General features: G+C 38.5%; 1 protein-coding gene across 2 annotated transcripts in view; it reads right to left on the reverse strand.

The window, feature by feature from the left end:
- LOC112961353 (microtubule-associated serine/threonine-protein kinase 4-like) overlaps window positions 1-17,609 on the reverse strand; it is an 89,316-nt gene that overhangs the window by 44,373 nt on the left and 27,334 nt on the right. For both annotated transcript variants that reach the window (XM_026056437.1, XM_026056438.1), the window contains exons 2-3: window positions 10,864-10,952; window positions 391-460 (exon numbers count right to left, since the gene is read on the reverse strand). In XM_026056437.1, the coding sequence (XP_025912222.1) occupies window positions 391-460; window positions 10,864-10,952 (159 nt within the window). The remainder of the gene's footprint in view (window positions 1-390; window positions 461-10,863; window positions 10,953-17,609) is intronic.

Raw genomic sequence — 17,609 nt, forward strand, 5'->3', positions numbered from 1 at the left:
ACTGCAGAGATAGTGAAGCAGGTCAAGGTCAGATRTTAATTTGTGGTGACAACAGAGCTGCTGCCAGGAAAACCAGGCCGGAACTCAGGAATTCCTGCTCCATCTGTTCTGCAGTGGGGCTCTGATCCCATAGACTCTGCACCTCACAAACTCTTGGGTGGGGAGGCACTGGATGTAGCTTAAGAATTCTCCAAATTTCAATGGATGAGGAGATACAATTTTGTTGCAACTGAGGTTTAAGAGAGTTTATGTAACAGAGCTAGAGCAAGTCATTCTCAGTGACTGACTTGACAGATATAGCTACATATTGGCAGTCATCATTTAATATCTGGGTCCAAAAACATTTCCTCTATGTAAAATACAGGCTACTTACTACAAATAAATTCTTACCTTCGTGCAAAAGAAAAATGGGCTGAGGCACTGGGAGAGAAGTTTCTAGGGCTATCTTGAGGACTGTTTCCTGTTTTGGGGGGGGAAGGGGATGACACAAATAAATACATGTTAGAAAAAAAAGAAAATACCATTCAGGCATGCTCATCCTAGCATTTCCAGGCAGCTTAGAAACCAGTTACTGAATCTCTCTTCTTAAGGTCTCTGAGAAACTAAAATTCTGAAGTAGAATCTTATTTCAAACCATTCTCATTTATATTTGATTTTTAGTGATTGGATGCTAAAATTTATAATTCTGTTTTCAAAGTAATTAAAGTTTACAAAAACAGTATTTTAGCTTGAAAGAAATATTTTGAATACTGGGKTTTTTTAAAATCACACAGATATTTGACACAAAATCCAGAATATGATTAGCATGATTTAGCCCTTACATGAAGTGTCTATAACATTTTGCACAACAGCCATATTGTGAGTTTTTCATTATTATTAGCTCTGAACTCCAAATAAACAGGCAAAACACACAGAATGAAAGTTTTTGCCATTCTTTGTTAGACCAAGGCACAGAAAGGTGACCCTCCTCCCGAAGCAGTAAGAAGCGACTGCACACTGTGCACAGGCAGAACTTCGGGGTCTGTCACTTCTTCATATCAGAGCATGGGACCTCACACTGGCCAGTGCGAGTGAGGGAAGGTGGCAGCTGGGGAGCGGTTCTCCTGCCACCCCCACTGATTAGCAGGTATAATTAGAGGAAATACAGTATCTGGAGAAGAAATAAAGGTGACATCTGTATAAAAAACAAAAGCTAAAAACATTTGTTTTAAGGTAGCATAGGCTATTGCACATGTTTAAAAACCAATCTTTGCTTAAATAAGGAACAGACTGCAATAACAACAAATTGAAGAAAAAAGGAATGTATTGTTTTGGGGGGACATAAATGAGACTGCAAATGCAATTAAGCAACAGACAGAAAACCTTCTATGTACACATTTAGAATCAACATCTAATTTTTGAGCAGAAAATTACTACCTATTTGTGAAAAGAAAAGCCTAGTCCAATAGAGTGATTCCTTGAAGACCTCATGCGGCCTTGATTTCTACTCAAATTTTTAAATTAACATTGTGTATATCATAGTGATGTCCTTAACAGATCCCCATTAATTTTACCAAAGAAAGTATAATCATGAAGCTATTTAGATAGTAAACACAGAAGAAACCTTTTTTTTTTTTTCTTTTTGTCAGAACCAGATGTAAAATACTGCGTTGGTTTGTTTTAAACTGTGCTGAAATCACATTTTTGCATCTGTTCATCCCAAGGCCCCAGGAGACAAGGATTCTACTTTAACTGGCCAATACCCCGGACTCCTTTTTGTCCATTTAACTATCACAGCTGAATCATCTTCTTTCAGCTAACCCTCCGCTCCCCTTCCCCACCCCGAGAACCCACTACTTCATCACTCTTCATACACTTCTGAGGCCTAGATAATTTCAATGCAGCAAGGATTTTTGTTCCCTGAGGGGATTTTGCAATGGGGGGGGGGGGGATCCAAAGCCGCACATGTGGCACAGATTTCAATCTTTATTTGGGGACCAACGCAATTTATTCTTGTCCTGCATGAACTGCAAACACCACATTACCGAGAGCAAAAGTTCATTTAATTTAACGGCTAACTAGATTTCTTTTGCTTCTACCAGACCTTATTTAATAAAGATAAGCTAAAAAATTGTAACACCGTGCAGATAAAACATGGTCACAAACTCTAGCTATACTGCCCTAGAAAGAATGAGCTGTAATTGGGAATATGTCATGGATTTAGATAAAAGGGGGAAAAAAAGACCAAAAGACTACCTTAAGCTCTGGCAGAAGAGCAGAGAATTAGTTTTAAAGAAAAATTCCAGGGACATAAACACCTTTTGATAGGACGTAACTTGACAAATCAGCATGTGGGGGGTTGTCTATGAATTCTTTTCTACTGATAGCTATTTAAAAATTATATATGGATATCCTTATTTAATATACATCAACAGCTTGCCTAACTGCCCATCAGTTACTTATTCAGAACATATGCTTAACCTTTACACGGAAACAAAAACGCAGTGAAGGAATACAGTAATTTTATAACTATTATGGTGGATTCAAYGAGATGCAGTGCTGCAAGCTACTTCACTATGAGCAACAAAGATCACTTCATTACAGACAAAACATGAAGCAGCAAACTCCTATTCAGGAGGAGCATCAGATCCTGTTAAAGGGAAAAATCAGTTTTCAAGCACTGTTTTTAACAGAAAATAAGCTGTTAAAGTAAAAAAAAATGGTAAAGCTGTATAATAACTGATTTTTAAATCCTGTGGGTTTATCTACATGTCTGAGCAACAACTCAGACAAGCATGGAAACAGAGAATGAAAAATCCAAACTCCATATGACTGGAGAAGTAACTACTGCTATTACGGGTTTAAGGTGTGGTATTCCAGAAAAGCAAGATATGTTAGAAGCAAAGTCCCATACGTGACCTTCATCCTTTACAGCATTCATCCACCCATCTGCAAGTCAATACCTGAGAGACTTTCAAATGAAAACCAGTGCCAGCTAATTCTCTGTCCATATGTGCAGTGCTTGCTTATTACTCAAATCCTGTTGTTCTTAGGGATCTTCTGACTGTCGTATGTTTTAGTCCTTGGGTATCTCTATGCTGCCAAGATTATTGCTGATGTTTCTGACCTGATAAAGTAAACCTGACTGGTGGTCAGGCATTAGGTACATAATTAACTCCATCATCCTCCGGGAAAAGTAACATAGTGAACAGGCAATCAACGCACCAGAACAATACTTTACCTAATAAAAAAACAAGGGGTGCCTCATTTTGCAGGCAGCTATTGTTGAGGAAACTATACCCAGATTAATTAAATTGTGTGACTGTTTTGTAATTAGCTTCAAGAAGTCCTGTATCTTTGCCACAGAGGGAAAATGTATTAAACCTTTTAAAAAGGCATGTTACTTTCACTGTTACTTTTACTATTAATGCATTTTAATGGCTGTCTACTTACAAAATAAAGAGTTTCTGATGCAAAGACTTTCTGATAGTACCAAGGGAATAAGACATTAATGATAATTGCTATCCCAAACTCCTGATGGATCAAAGTCAGCTCCAGTTTGAAGTCTAGGTGTCATTATTGGATGGTCTTTTTAAGTGAATCACAGTACATCAACACCATAGCAATACAATATCTCCACAGGACATACATTCTTCTGTGTCAGTTTATCTAGTGGTGAACCCATGCTGTGAAGTGAACAATACACAAGAAACCATCAACAGTTACAGGTCTGACTTTCAAACTGTAACAAACTGGGCAAGTCAGCAGAACGCACAGCTGGGCAACAGGATCATTTCGAATACTTCCGCAGGTGCTTTCCACTGAGATCTGCTCAGAGGTGAGGAGCTCAAGCTATTTCTAAAGCTGGATTAATTATGCTTCACACCAGCAAATGACTTTCCCCAGTTAGAGCAGGGAACGTTTGCAAGCTCTTTAAATCTGTTTGCCAGGCTTTCTCTACACAGACTTTTTGCTAAGTAACTTTGTTATGGTTAGCAGCTGGCTTGCTTCAAGGAGATCTCTTACTCCCATCCTGGATGTCACTGAAATCTCCTGGCATGCTCAGTAGCCCCTGCTTCTAGGAGACATTAATATTAGCTAGACATGAAGGGGTAGGAGACCTTCAACAGAATTCTGCGTCCATGTCTATGTTATTCTCATTTCTCCGAACTGGAATCAACATTCCAACCTATGTCCAGAGGAAATCTGAAATTTCCCCTTAAAAGACATGGCACAATTACCAAAGTTCAATGTACGAGCACACAGCAGGGACAACAAAAAGAGGACACCATACAAACTACACACTTAAAAACACAGGGAATGGGCATATCAGGAACAGTGGCATCTTTGCACGTTCTGATTATCATGTTCTGATATCATGATAATCAGGTTCTGATTAAAGAAAACTGGCAATATTATATTTTGATATAATATTATTTAAAAGTCAGCTGAATCCGGACGTAACTTGCTACTTATTCTTTCCTCCCTAAATTATTCCCTAAATAACACCAGGTCCTCTGAAACTGGTAGACTAGTTTCACTCTGTCCAAGAGCAAGACTGAATAAAAAGTCTGATTTCAGCAAAACAGTTTATTATTCTACATGCAACAGCAGTCAGAAGAGTTGAAATACTGTATTATTTTCTTTTCTTTAAACATCAGTTTTCTTTTAAAAACAGATTCACAGCCCTACGTTCTTACCTTTGGCTTTTAGCACTCCTGTATTTCACCATGAAAAATGTACAATTTTTGACTGTTCCTCTAGCACAGGCATGAAGAGAGCAGCTTTACTACAGAACAATTTTTAACACTAACAGAAAAGCCTACCCTCAAAGTAAAAGTTAGGAACATATTTAAAAAGAGGATTACTGATTGSAGGTAAGACTTCCCTGACCATAAAATTTTGCTTTAAGCAAATACATCATGTAATCCCAGTCATAAATTTACTGACTCCAAGAGGTTAGAACAGGAACAGGTTGCTTGCCACTGCCATACTTACTGGAAGATCCTTCAGGAATCCTCACATTCTGCTAGTTAGAATCTTCCATTTTTTTTTAAAAGTATATATGGCCAGCACGTATTTGTCTTTCCACTCCCTGCAGAAAATATCTCTGGTTGATTTAGATGACAGTACAAGCTTTTCAGTCTTCCTTTTGTTAGGCCAAACAAGTCTCAGTCTTTTAGTCTTATATGAAAAGCTCTCACACTCTATACCATTAGCCTTTCTTCTCATGTGATCCCACCTGGACATGTATAACCAAAGTAGTATGCAGTACCCCAGAGGAAAACCAGGACATTATTCAGTGGCATGAAATCCTCCCAGACTCAACTGAAAATGGCTTCCCTCATGGGAAGAGAGGATTTGATTTTCACGGCTATACAATATTAGTCCTTGCAAACATCATTTGATCCAAAAATGCACTCAGATCCTTCCCTAAATACCTTCTAATGGATGAGTCCAGAGCTGACAGTAGACATCTTTGTTACTGGCCCCCAGTACAAAATTTTGCATGTCGCTATGCAATTTCATACTTTTTTAATCTAATACTTGAGATCATTCAGTCACCTCAACCCAGATTTCCAATGCTGCTCCATACTGGATGCCTTCCAACTTGAATCACCTACTGCAATTTTATGTCAATGTCACTTATGAAAAGACTGAACAGGTTTGGACACAAAAGCAAAACCTGAGGACCCTACTGATAACCTCCCCTCCCACTTTGTATTTTTCTTTTTAGCACCAACTTCTGTCCTCTTCCCTTTAACTGATATATTACTTATCTTGCAATTCTTGTCCTAGTACCTGTCTTAGCGGCACCATATGGTAACACACAAAACATTTTACTAAGATACAGACAAATAAGATTTACAGCATTTTTCCTAACAGCTAAATCTTGTTCCTACAGCAGCTACAACTAAGTAGCACCACATGTGGCTATTAATCATTAAGGTTACTATCACCCACAGGAACAAGCTCCAGTGACTGCAGAGGTGGGGACACCTGAGTGCCCTGACTTGCTGAGATTATAATCATTCACTTTGCAGGCTGGGTGGTGCACAAGACCTGCTGACGCAGCAGCAGGCGTTCAGCTGGATGAGCCCATTATCGGCCACGGCACCAGACGCTGTCCAGGCTGATGCTGCAACCCTTCACCTCCCACAATTCTGAATGTATCCACAGCTCCTGAAAAAACTTTCAGTAGGTTTAACAGCTGCCAGCCCAGATACTGAAGGCTAAGGATGTTCAAACTAATTCAAGACAGTTATTAATAACAATAAAGGTTTGAAACCAAAGAAGTGACACTGGTATATACTTGTTCTCTGTCTTGTAAGAAAGAAAGATTTTAAAAGCAGAGATTATTCTTGAAGTTTTTAATGACCTTTACAGATATGTGTAAGGCATAGTGGGAGACACTGGATGCAAACTAAAAGCTGCCCTTCCACCAACATGAATTATCTCTGTAGCTAGTTTCAAGTCCTATACTAATGAAAAGGGCATTATTAAATGTATTGTATTAGTACTTAATGCATGTGACAGAGATATACTTGCTGCATACATTATCTTTTGTCTTTCCCTTTTTTAACCCTCAGACTCAGGCCCCTTAAACCTCTTTGTGATCCCTCAAGCTTTGGATGACTTACTGATTTGCTAACTTTTTGTTATAGCCCATGAAGAGCCTTCACTGTCTCCTGTTGCTCACAAATGAATCCATCTCTCCTTTCACTCTTGCTACTCATGCACTGCTTGAATCCTGCATAATGTATTTGCTTCACCAGTGTGGTGCTCTCTCACTTGCTCTCTCCCCATTCTACCACATGAATGCGAGAATGGCTGAGACATTAAGGCTATCAATTAAAAAAAACTTCTTTATACCTATCTTAAAAATTCAGTGTTTGTCTAATTCAGCTAGCATCTGTAAAGATTAAAAACAAATTCCTTCATGGGAGCAATCTTGCACCACGTTCAGAGCAAATAAAAACTGGGGAGAGGGGAAGCCGGGGGGACGCACACAAACTGGAACTAAACCAAAAGAGCTCAACACAAAGGAATTCTTTAGCACTGACAAGCATTTCTTAGGAGCTCCTGAAAAAAAGCAACTCATCAGTAATAAAGTTCACTGAGAACTCTACATGTCTTTTTCATATGGGGCAATTAGGACCGTCCTAAATTTGGGCCACTGGTCCTCCTCAAACATTTCCTCTCTATTTAAACTAGAGGTCACACTATGCCTTCAACATCTCAACCTGTGAGAAAAACAAGACTACAAGGAAGAGTGTGGGTGTCAAATGCACATCTGGAACATGCACTTCGAAGAATTCTGATTATGCTCAAGCAAGCTCCTCTTCTACAGTTGAGCCATACGGCTCACATCTAATCTCAGTTTTGGACAATTCCAGTCACAATCCACATTGTTATGATTACCTAGGAGCAAGCTGATTAATTCTTCAGCAGGTCTGAAGTAATGGCACATTATTTCCAAAGATGCAATCAGACCTCTAAATGATTACTCTGTAGATATCAAAGATGAAAACATTCTTGAGTAAAGCCACAAATATTGGCATGAGTGCTGATGCAGTGTGCTCTGACTAATAGAGGTCCACCTTCTCAGATTCATAACATGCCTTCACACACCTTGCTTCCGTTGACACAGAGGGTGCGTGTAGCATTTCCTTTGCCTTTAGATATGTGAGGTCTTGGGGAAAAAAAGCAGGCAGCTTAAACTTATGGTCCACATGAAACTCAGGTCAGGGATGGGGTGTAGGCAAAGATGATGCAGTAAGGCCTAGATCTTGCCTTTTCTCCCAACAAGGGCAATGCATTGATGTAAAAGGGAACAGGCTGTCAATGGATCAAAGGGTGTCCTCACAAGGGATGAAAATACTGAGTGTTCAGATAGCTGTGAGGCACTGAATTCTCAACCAATGGAAACAATTTTGTTAGACTATGCAAGAAAGGCACAGGACAACACCGAAGAGCTCTCAAGAAGATAATTAATAGAATTGATCCCAGGTGGATTTTGGAGAGTCTGACAGACTACCTTGATTTCATTCAATTAAAATAGTCTAAAATAAAGGGATAAGGACCTGCAGTAGAGGCCAAGATGGGACAAACATCAAGCCAAGAACCTAGTAAACCTAGTTAAATGAGTGCATCTAATGGAACCTTTTGTATTTGCAGCAAGAGAATGGCAGGCTCTCTCCAGGGATAGCTGCACTAGCCTAGCAAGATTTCTGGCACAAAACTGAGCTCTGACAACAAAGTAGAAAAATCTTTTATGGAGCAGGATCTCTCCAACGTCCCCTGTACTCCGCATAGTATCACTAGGACAGATTTCCCAAATATGTATGCAATTATCACACTTCAACTGAGGACAGCTTAATGAATAAACCTGTTTCCAGTGAATATCAGCACTGATCTTTTGCTGTGTATTTAGCTTGCCCATCTTCCTCTAGGATTGGAAACTATTTTGGTTTTTTTCCCTTCTCTTGTTTTTTTCTTCCTCTAACCGCAACCACTAATAAGAAAGATGTGAAGAAGTTAAAGGGAAAATCCCTAGTTCCTCTGAGACTTGGAGCATATAGTCCATGCTCTTGGTAGAAGGACTGAAAAATGAGGGACATGTAAGGGTAAATTAGCCAAGTCAATGTGTGCCTTTGTTTACAGCAAAGAAGCTTTTAGAGACTGACCAGTGCAGGGTGCAAAAAAATAGCGTTCTGATTTAGGGAACTTTTCCAGTAGAATCTTCTTGATCTCAGCAACTCTGCAGAGGTAGTCAAAAACAGACATTAAAATGATCCAGCTGGACAGCAGATATACCAGGTTCACTCAGTGGAATCAAGGAAGCCTCTCTGACTTGGAGTTATCCCTCCCAGCCAAGGAATGCCAGAAGGAATAAATCCAGCAGTCTATATAGAATGTGCTGCCCCTTGCCAGGTCTCTCTCTGCTGCACTTAGCTGCAAGGGAGAGCAGGAAGCAGAGCTGAGTGCCAGTGTAGGTAAGACCTGGTGGCTCTGGCATCATGGCTAAAAATCCACACTCTCTCTTAAGACGTAGGTTACCAAGGATTTACGTGCATTAAACACTCAGCACTCAACTCCTACTGTAGATGCAGAAGATGAAAATTTGCACTAATGTAGCTTCTCTGTGCTTTTAACCAAAACATCTGCATCTTTGTTTTAATTAGGATCACATTCACACTGCCCAAATTTTAGGAATTTATCTTGGCCAGCAAATCAACTCTAGACAGTATCTAATCAATCACTGGAGAAATAAGAAACCCTTTCAAGGGCAATTGTGGGCTTGCTCTAACTTCAAACTGCGCCTTTGGGAGTCTAGTCTAGGCACATTAGCCAGCTAAGTTAGGAGCCAACATTCATGGGAGTATTTACTGTAAATAACTATATGTAGGGGAAAACTAATAACAGAGATGTATACATGCAAATCCTCAGCACCAGAACTTCCAGCACCGCTGGAGTGTTTGGCATGCATATCTTGGGAGAACATATCAACATCAGAGAATCTAGCGTAGCCCGGGTAACTGCAGAAGTTGCCAAGCTTCAACCACGTTTTTGAACACACAGCACGTGCTGCTCAGTTTAAGGAAAAGAATAGCTACACTTGACCTGTCTTAATCCTTATACTAGCCTTCCTTTTTCCACCTTCGAAGCAGCTTGTCAACAGCTTTATGACACCAGCATTATTACTGCCCTTTTATGGTTTGAGGAACTGACTCAAAAAGATGAAGCAACCTGCTGAAGGCACCCAAGTCCCTGCCAAACAGGAATTCTTTGGCCTCTCTCAAGTTCACAACTTACATTCAGGCCCACAGGTCATATGTGTTGCTCACACAAGACTTCTGAAGACTGCTGTGGAGAGCTTATCTAAGCCAAACATTTCAACATTTTATTTTTTAGTTTTAAATAATCTCCACCACAGGGTTTTTTTTTCTAATAAATAAATAAATAATAATGCTGAACTCTTCACTAATCTTCATGATCTTTTCTGAGTTCCTGACTCTGTGATAACCTGCTGCTCAGGGAGAACCACCACTCTTCTCTTATAATATTGCTTCCACAAGAAAACTGCAGACACCTTACTAAACTCATCAACCTCTTGAAAATTTCAGCTGAAATTCTGCACCTTCTCTTTTACCATCTATCTGAAAGCAGTATCTGAGAGCAGCAGTGTATTCAGTGTCATTGCCTACACATGTATTGATGCAGGGCTTTAATTCTGGCATGTAATTACAGCCAATGTCCAGAAAACATAAGAGAAAAATCTTTGATGAAATGTGTTTTGATACACTAAAAAATGTTCCTTTTCAAAATGAACATAAACAATCATATCAATAAAATAACTTATTCTGGGACATCCATTCAATCTCAAAATGCTTTACAAATGAAACAAAATGATCAACAATTTATTGTTGTGGAAATCAAAGCACAGAAGTTTCCAGCAACTTGCCTAACATCAAACATCCTAGGGAGCAACAGCATTAGGAATAGAATGTAATGCCCTGTTCACTGGCCTTGCTACCTTTACCATGCTACCACAAACTATTCTATATACTTTTCAAATTTTACTGGGCCCAGTGAAGGAACTGAAATTGGGCGGGGGGGGGGGAGAAGCTGTCAGAATGCAAGGGGGAAAAACAGCCGTGATCTGTTAGATACTTCTAGACTGCTTCTCACTATAACCTAGGGTTTATGGATTTAAACTGACCAGAGATTTGGACTTTACACAGCAATGATATGCACAGTCTTGCTATTACAAACAATGGAAATAGAAGTAGTGTAGTAGAGAATTTGGCTATTTCCTTCTCCTCATATAGAGATTTTAAACATTTAATAATACTGGCTGTAGGATAGATCAAAATGAATCACCTGCATGAGCTGAGAGAGGTGAGTGAGGTCGAGGCAGAGCTGGAGACTGGCCACTGCCCATCAAACTCTTCCTGTTGCTTGTTCTACAACTGTGGGCAAAAAGATAAGGAAAAAGACAACATTAGCATCAGAAATACCGCATATACTGCATATGGAATTTTCTTACTTTTGGCTACTTTGTTCCTTCACTTCCCAGTCTCCTTTTAAAAAACAGGGCTATTGTTTTAGGACTGGCATGAGTCCAAGAAGCCCAGAATCATATTGGATAATGGCAAAAGACAGCAGTTTCCACAGAAAACACACCATAGATAATTTTCAGGTTTGCACATTTACTGCTCTGTGCAAAGATTAGCATACTCCTGTAGAGTACACAGCTTGTTTCTCTGCCATGCACTTCCTTTTTATAATATATAAAAATATACAAGCATAATCTGAAAAAGTCTCAGTTCAGAATCACCACTCAATGACTAAACCTATTTGTGTTACATGAACTGCGGCTCCAAATCACATGCCATGAAAAGCAATGATTTATCAACCTGAGAATTACACAATAATTGTAAATCTAATTATTGAGATAAATTTCATATCTGTGCCTTTGTCAATGGAACAGATGATACCTAAGAAAATGAATATATATTTTTTATACATTTTTCACTGCAAAGCCACTAATTTCCCATATCACAAGATCATTAGGCAACATAAATAGTAAATTAACACAACTACTAAATTTGGGAAAGAGACATTTTTCTTAAACATACCTTACCTTACCATTTTAAAGTATTTGTTGGCAGAAATGTTTTTCTTTCCTCTGTCAATTATAACCAATATTCTCACAAACACAACCCCCACAATGTTGCAAACATTCATGCACAAGTTAAAAAGGATCTTGAAGTCAAAGAGATTATAACTGCACATAAACTTCAGTGCACATGTAAATGTTTATAGGACTGCAATCAAAAATTTTCTGCAAAGCTTCAGAAAAACTCAAAATCACTAAAAGGGGAAAAATCCACATCAAAAAATTTTTCATTAATAGAGTACGTTCCAACAGAAGCCAATTCGCATCATATTTGAATGGTCACTGAAGACCAACTTTGTAACATAAAGTCCCTATATAATAGCCAGTAAGCAAAACTGATCAGTCTTGATACTGTATGAGTTGAATAAAATGCAAAAGGATAGATGGAGTTTAACAGAAAAAACAGATTAAATAAAACAGATTCTAAAGTACACTGAAGTATTACTGAAAACAAGGAATCAGGGAGGAGGAGAACCGCAAAAGTACCTTTGGAATATTAAAGCAGCATAAAAGATATTTGCAATTATACTGCAAAAAAGGTCCAAGACCAGAGTCCCTTTCAAAAATCTTTTGCCAAGCAGCAAGTGTACCGTTCCCAACTGTTTACTGAGTTAATGCAGGTTCATTTGAATGAATTATATAATGATCTGCTGTATCGCTTACTATTATAATCAATTAAACAATAAGTTAACTCATAAGTATACATTCATCATTACTACAAATCTATGTAACAAAAGAAAGCAAGATACAATCAGAAGATTCACATTTGAAGCACAGGGGAAGGAAAAGCCAAACAAAACTTATTTAAAATAGGAGATTCATTGTAATTTGTAAGCTAAACTGGGAAAATTTTGTAAACGTGAAACATATATATATATATAATTTATGTTTTTAGGAATCTGTCTAGGTTAAACTGAGCTAAGTAGAAGTATTTTTAATGTACTCAGCATTTAATCTACTTCTTAAATGATATACATTGAGCAAATATTCCACATTTCATAAGACTGAAATTTCAAAACCATATTGCTTTATCCCATCTCCAAATATTGTGCAGCTGAGGAGTCATATTGAGTTGTTCCGTTACATTCTAGGAATGGTCCAAATTCTTCCTTTTGGCTTCATGCAATGTCCTACATTCTTGGAAACTTTTCTCATCTCATGCTGTAACAAGCCTCACTTTATCTGCTAAAACTTGAATAACTGTTCATTTGCTGTTCTCCAGTCCAAAACTGAATCCAACAGACATTCCTGGTATTCGTTAGACTTTCGCTAAAGAACATGGCAGATTGCATCTATCCATGACGACTTGATGACCTCACTACAGCTTCTGCGCTGCAGCCTGGTGTCATGTGACCCCGCCGTGTGGCATTAAAGAGCTCTGAATGGACAAAACTAGGGATCTGAAGGATCTTCTCATTTCCTGTCACAAGGACAGCATACGTTTTAAGAATCTAATGCGTTATCTTTTCCTAGCAAAAGAAATTTCAAAGATAGTGGACAATTCTCCTTTTTTAACTAAACATACATTTCTTTACTTTCAAATTCTAGACCCAGCAGACACTGCATTGGTTCTGTTACAAAAATGATTCCAGATACATGTCTCTCAATATCAATTACTCTTAAATTCAGAAATTGAGAGTTTTACCACTCTTGCCAGAATTTCCTATATAAATGATTGCCTTATATTCACTTTTGTATTAAAATTCAAACTTCATATTCTTCAGATGAAGTTAGTGCAATACCTTTCACAGATCATTATCAAAGGTTTTAAATTCAAACCATCTTTTTTTTTGTACTTTTAAGAATTATTTCTTAGGACTACGATGGCATCATCTTCCACATCAATATCTTACATAATTTTTTTTTTTTTGGGGGGGGGGGGGGAGAGAGAGAACCACAGGTTTTCCCAACTGTCATTTCAAAAAAATTTTGCTATTTTTTCAGATATGGCTGCAGCTATATAAAGAATTTGTCACCATACTCCAGAGAAGTGTTCTATTAAGAGATTAAAAGAATAAAAATACAAAATATCCTCTGTCTTACTAGTAAGGTAAGATGCAAATCACTGCATGAAAGGGTAATTTCATCCTACAGCTCTTGCTGTAACTTTTTTTTTTTAATTCTATTTCATGAAAATTCTGAAATGATTTTATCCATCCTGCATCATCGATGAAACACACCTCTTCCCCCAGATTAATGCTGTTATAGAAGAGGCTCTTTATGGGTAAAAAAATCTTCAGGGAACCTTGACAGATGATCTAAGCTGCCAGAACACCATAGATGGGAAGCAGGGTCCCACTAAGGAGGTAGCAAAGGGTTGCTAACTGAACCGTATTTAGTCTTGAAACACCCGTCTTCAGAACACAAAAGAATCTCAAAAGTTCAAGTCCTTCTGTGGACAAAATCATTTATCCCACATCTCTGTAGACATCAAGCACCTTTTTCCCTTCTACTGTCTCCACAGAACAACTATTGTTCTCCCATCCAAATCCGACATGATAAACCACCGGATAAGAGGCAGCCCTGAAAGAAAGCCTCTTTGTCTGCAGCAAAGGTAGAGCAGCGCAGGAGCAATCTGCAGGGATTGTAACACTGGGAAACATAAACCTCGGTAAACCACGGAGAACTACACCCTCAAAATGCAATTCTCTAAGCCTTGGATTTCAGGTCCTGATCAGGTTGCACATCACAGAGAAGAGACCAGCAAGCCAGGCAGCTGATATGACACCGGGTTTAGAGCAGTGAAAAAAAGAAAAAGAAAAAAATCTTTTTCCAAGAAGAAGAATGGAGTGGGAGAGGCCCAAATAATGTAAAACATTTCTCAGTCATATTCAACAACACTAATTAAACATAACAAAACTTTAACAGAATATAAACTTTAATTTTTTGCCCTTTGTCCCCTTTCATTTCCCAGGAAAATGCTCTCTGGACTTTGGTCTGTGGCCTATAACTTACAAAGTGGCAGTCTTGAACCTCTACCTATCTGGAAGTATTGCTGTAGTTTACATTACATCATATCGGCACGTTACCCACATTACAGTCACTGGTCCTGATCTTAGAATCCAAATCAGTTTTCTGTTTGGGTTTCAAATCCTTCACAGCCTGGTTCTGCCTCACCTCCTGTTCTCGCCGTCACCACCGCTCCTGCCCACGCACTCCACACCTCCCTGCCCCAACTCTCCAGCTCCCTTCTCACGGCGTCTCACCGGTGGGGAATTCCTCACTCCTCCCCACCCCGGCACCAGCATTCAAACCTCTCGCTCGGTCACTCTTCCTGAAAGCCTAACAGATGAGCAGCACTTCCCATGAGAAGTATTGTATGATATAACAGAGGAGGCTACATAAAAAGTGCTTTGTACTGAGCCATGCTAATCTCATAAAGCAAGGGTGAACTACAATTGCCGAAAGATGCGTTTCAGTCACATGAAACTTAATTACGCTGCTGCTTAAATAGCCACAATTCTTCCAATAATGGGCAAAAGCCATTTAGACAGAGATGATGGGAACTGATATATCAAAGCACAAGACAAAAATACTAGTATGGCCATTAAAAAAGAGCTACCCTCCACAAGCTCTCAGAAATGCTAAACAGAATAAAAAGTTGCATCAGAAGTCTAGTTCTTTTAGTCATATGCTCAGGACAGACCATACTAATGCAGGTTTCCTAATAGTGTAATCAAGAAACAGCAATAGCAGTGAGAGGTATGCACTAGCATGCAAGTTTCTTCCTCAGAAGAAGTGCTAATATGTGAGCAAATTACTGGCAGGAAAGGTTAATTGCTTAAAAAAGAAAAAAAAAAACATAGAGAAAGAACGATATATTGACAGAGGTTACCACTTGCCATTTCATAGGAAATCTGGCATCTGTTTTAATCACTTATAATGATTTCATTTCAACATCCTTAATTATTAATATTTACACTTGTAATGAAGATGGATTTGGGCTGTAAGCTATTATGACAGTTTGCCACCTTTCACAGGATATGCTGAGCACAGCACTATTTTGCCACACAGCTTCTTAATTTTGTTATCAGTGTGATGTATTGACCTAGCAGAAGGTAAAGATTAAAAGGGAACCCCTCCTATTTTAAGGAAGATTGCAAACAAAATCTTGTATTTGTTAATGTAAGTGTAGAGAAAATAAGCCACTGCAGTATCCAGAATGCAAAGCCTGACCATGTAGACACAAGACAGACTAATAACGCAAGACCAGCACTACAGTAAAGGCTCTAGGGATAGAAAAGATGGTTACAATTTCTGGAGTGTTAAAATTGCATAGCTGAAAGCTACCTCAGGAGAAACATGCTATCCCTAGCAAGACATGAGATGTCGCCACTTTGTTTATACAGGAAAGTTAAATTTAAGTTATATTTCAGTTATATTTAACTTGTTATGAAGCTAGGTAACCTATGACTCCACAGTTATTTATTATCTTCATGGAGAGCAACACTGAAGAACCAACAGTCCACACTGCACTGACTTAAAAAACATTTTTTTCAAAGCATTTCAAGTACTATCTGCCAAAGCTGGGTATGAATCAATCAACTTTTTAACATACAAAATGAGGGATTTACTGGGGGGGGGGGGGTTGCCCCCTCCCCCCCTTTTTAAAGCCTTTTGCATTAAAAAGCAGTTTGGTGAATATTTCTAAGCTCTCCAGAACCCTTGCAAGTGCTGTAGGACATTATCTTGCATATATATGTGGGACATAACTTAATAGTAGTTTCATACTTCGATCACTTTCTGAAAGAAAGCAAATCGACCAAGACTGTTCCTCTGTGAATACCACAGAATTAAGGTTAGGTGAGCAAAATCTACAAACTCCATTCAGTGCTATTTGTTGTTGCACTGTTCTACTCCAAAGCTAAGAGACACTCTAGAGTATGGAAACAAAGGGTTACAATTTCAAACAACATTTCCTAATTCAAAGACTGAAGTAGGTAAACCTGCAAGGTGTTACAATCACTGTGAGAAATGTGCCAAACATCTGAACGTGGATTAAATGTACTAACAGGAACTCAAAATTTTCATTTTGTTCTTTTTAAGGGCTTTCAATGTTCCATACTCATACACCGATCAAGTATCACGTAGCATTATTTTCACTAGACTGCATGTCTGCACACATTTTCCAAAATTGTGTGTGCGTACATGTATATATAAAATTATACATATACATACAGCAAAACATTGTTTATTATAGATCCTGCTCACTGTAAAGAACTATTCCATAACAATCTTTAATGAGCTGAAGAAAAGTAGTCTTGGAATTCTACAAACATTTGAACTACTATAATGCAAATATTCAGATTTTACCTTTTTATATTTTATGGTTTGATCAATTTAAATGAGGTCAACTTTCATCTAAAGAAAAGAGTGCTGTCAAAATATAATGAATACAACAACAACAACAAAGCATGCAGCTGCTAGCAGCGCTTGCTTGGCAGAGTTTGCCCTGAACTTTGGAACACAATTGCAAGTGTTTTAGTTTTGGCTATTGCCCTGGTGAACGTGGACAGTAAGTGAAGGGTCCTTTCTAGGTACTGACACATTGGTGTTCAATCCCTTTTTCCGTGCCCTTACGGCTGCTTACTAGCTGCCAGCATATCACCAGAGCTCTGCCTTTCCTCAGCAATACAAAAGAAGAAAAAAAAAACAAAAAAACTACATTGCAAAAATATCTGCCAAGCAATCTCTGCTGCTCAGACCTAAGACAGACCTCTGTAATGCTTTAGAAGGCCTCTCAATTTCCACCCGTCCAGCAGGAAGTAAATTCGTTAAACAAATAAACAGACCTTTCGTTAAGCCTTTGCAACCGTGAATGTTAAATCTATGTCCAAGATATTCAGCTTCAGTGACTGCTCTCATTTTTGCTGTATGCAATTTTGGTCCAATTTTTCTTTTTCTCATACAGCACAAAACCATTAGGACATTACAAGAGTTCTGAGTT

The sequence above is a fragment of the Apteryx rowi genome, unplaced genomic scaffold (genome assembly GCF_003343035.1).
Source record: "Apteryx rowi isolate R43461 unplaced genomic scaffold, aptRow1 scaffold_131, whole genome shotgun sequence".
In the NCBI taxonomy this organism is placed as follows: Eukaryota; Metazoa; Chordata; class Aves; order Apterygiformes; family Apterygidae; genus Apteryx; species Apteryx rowi.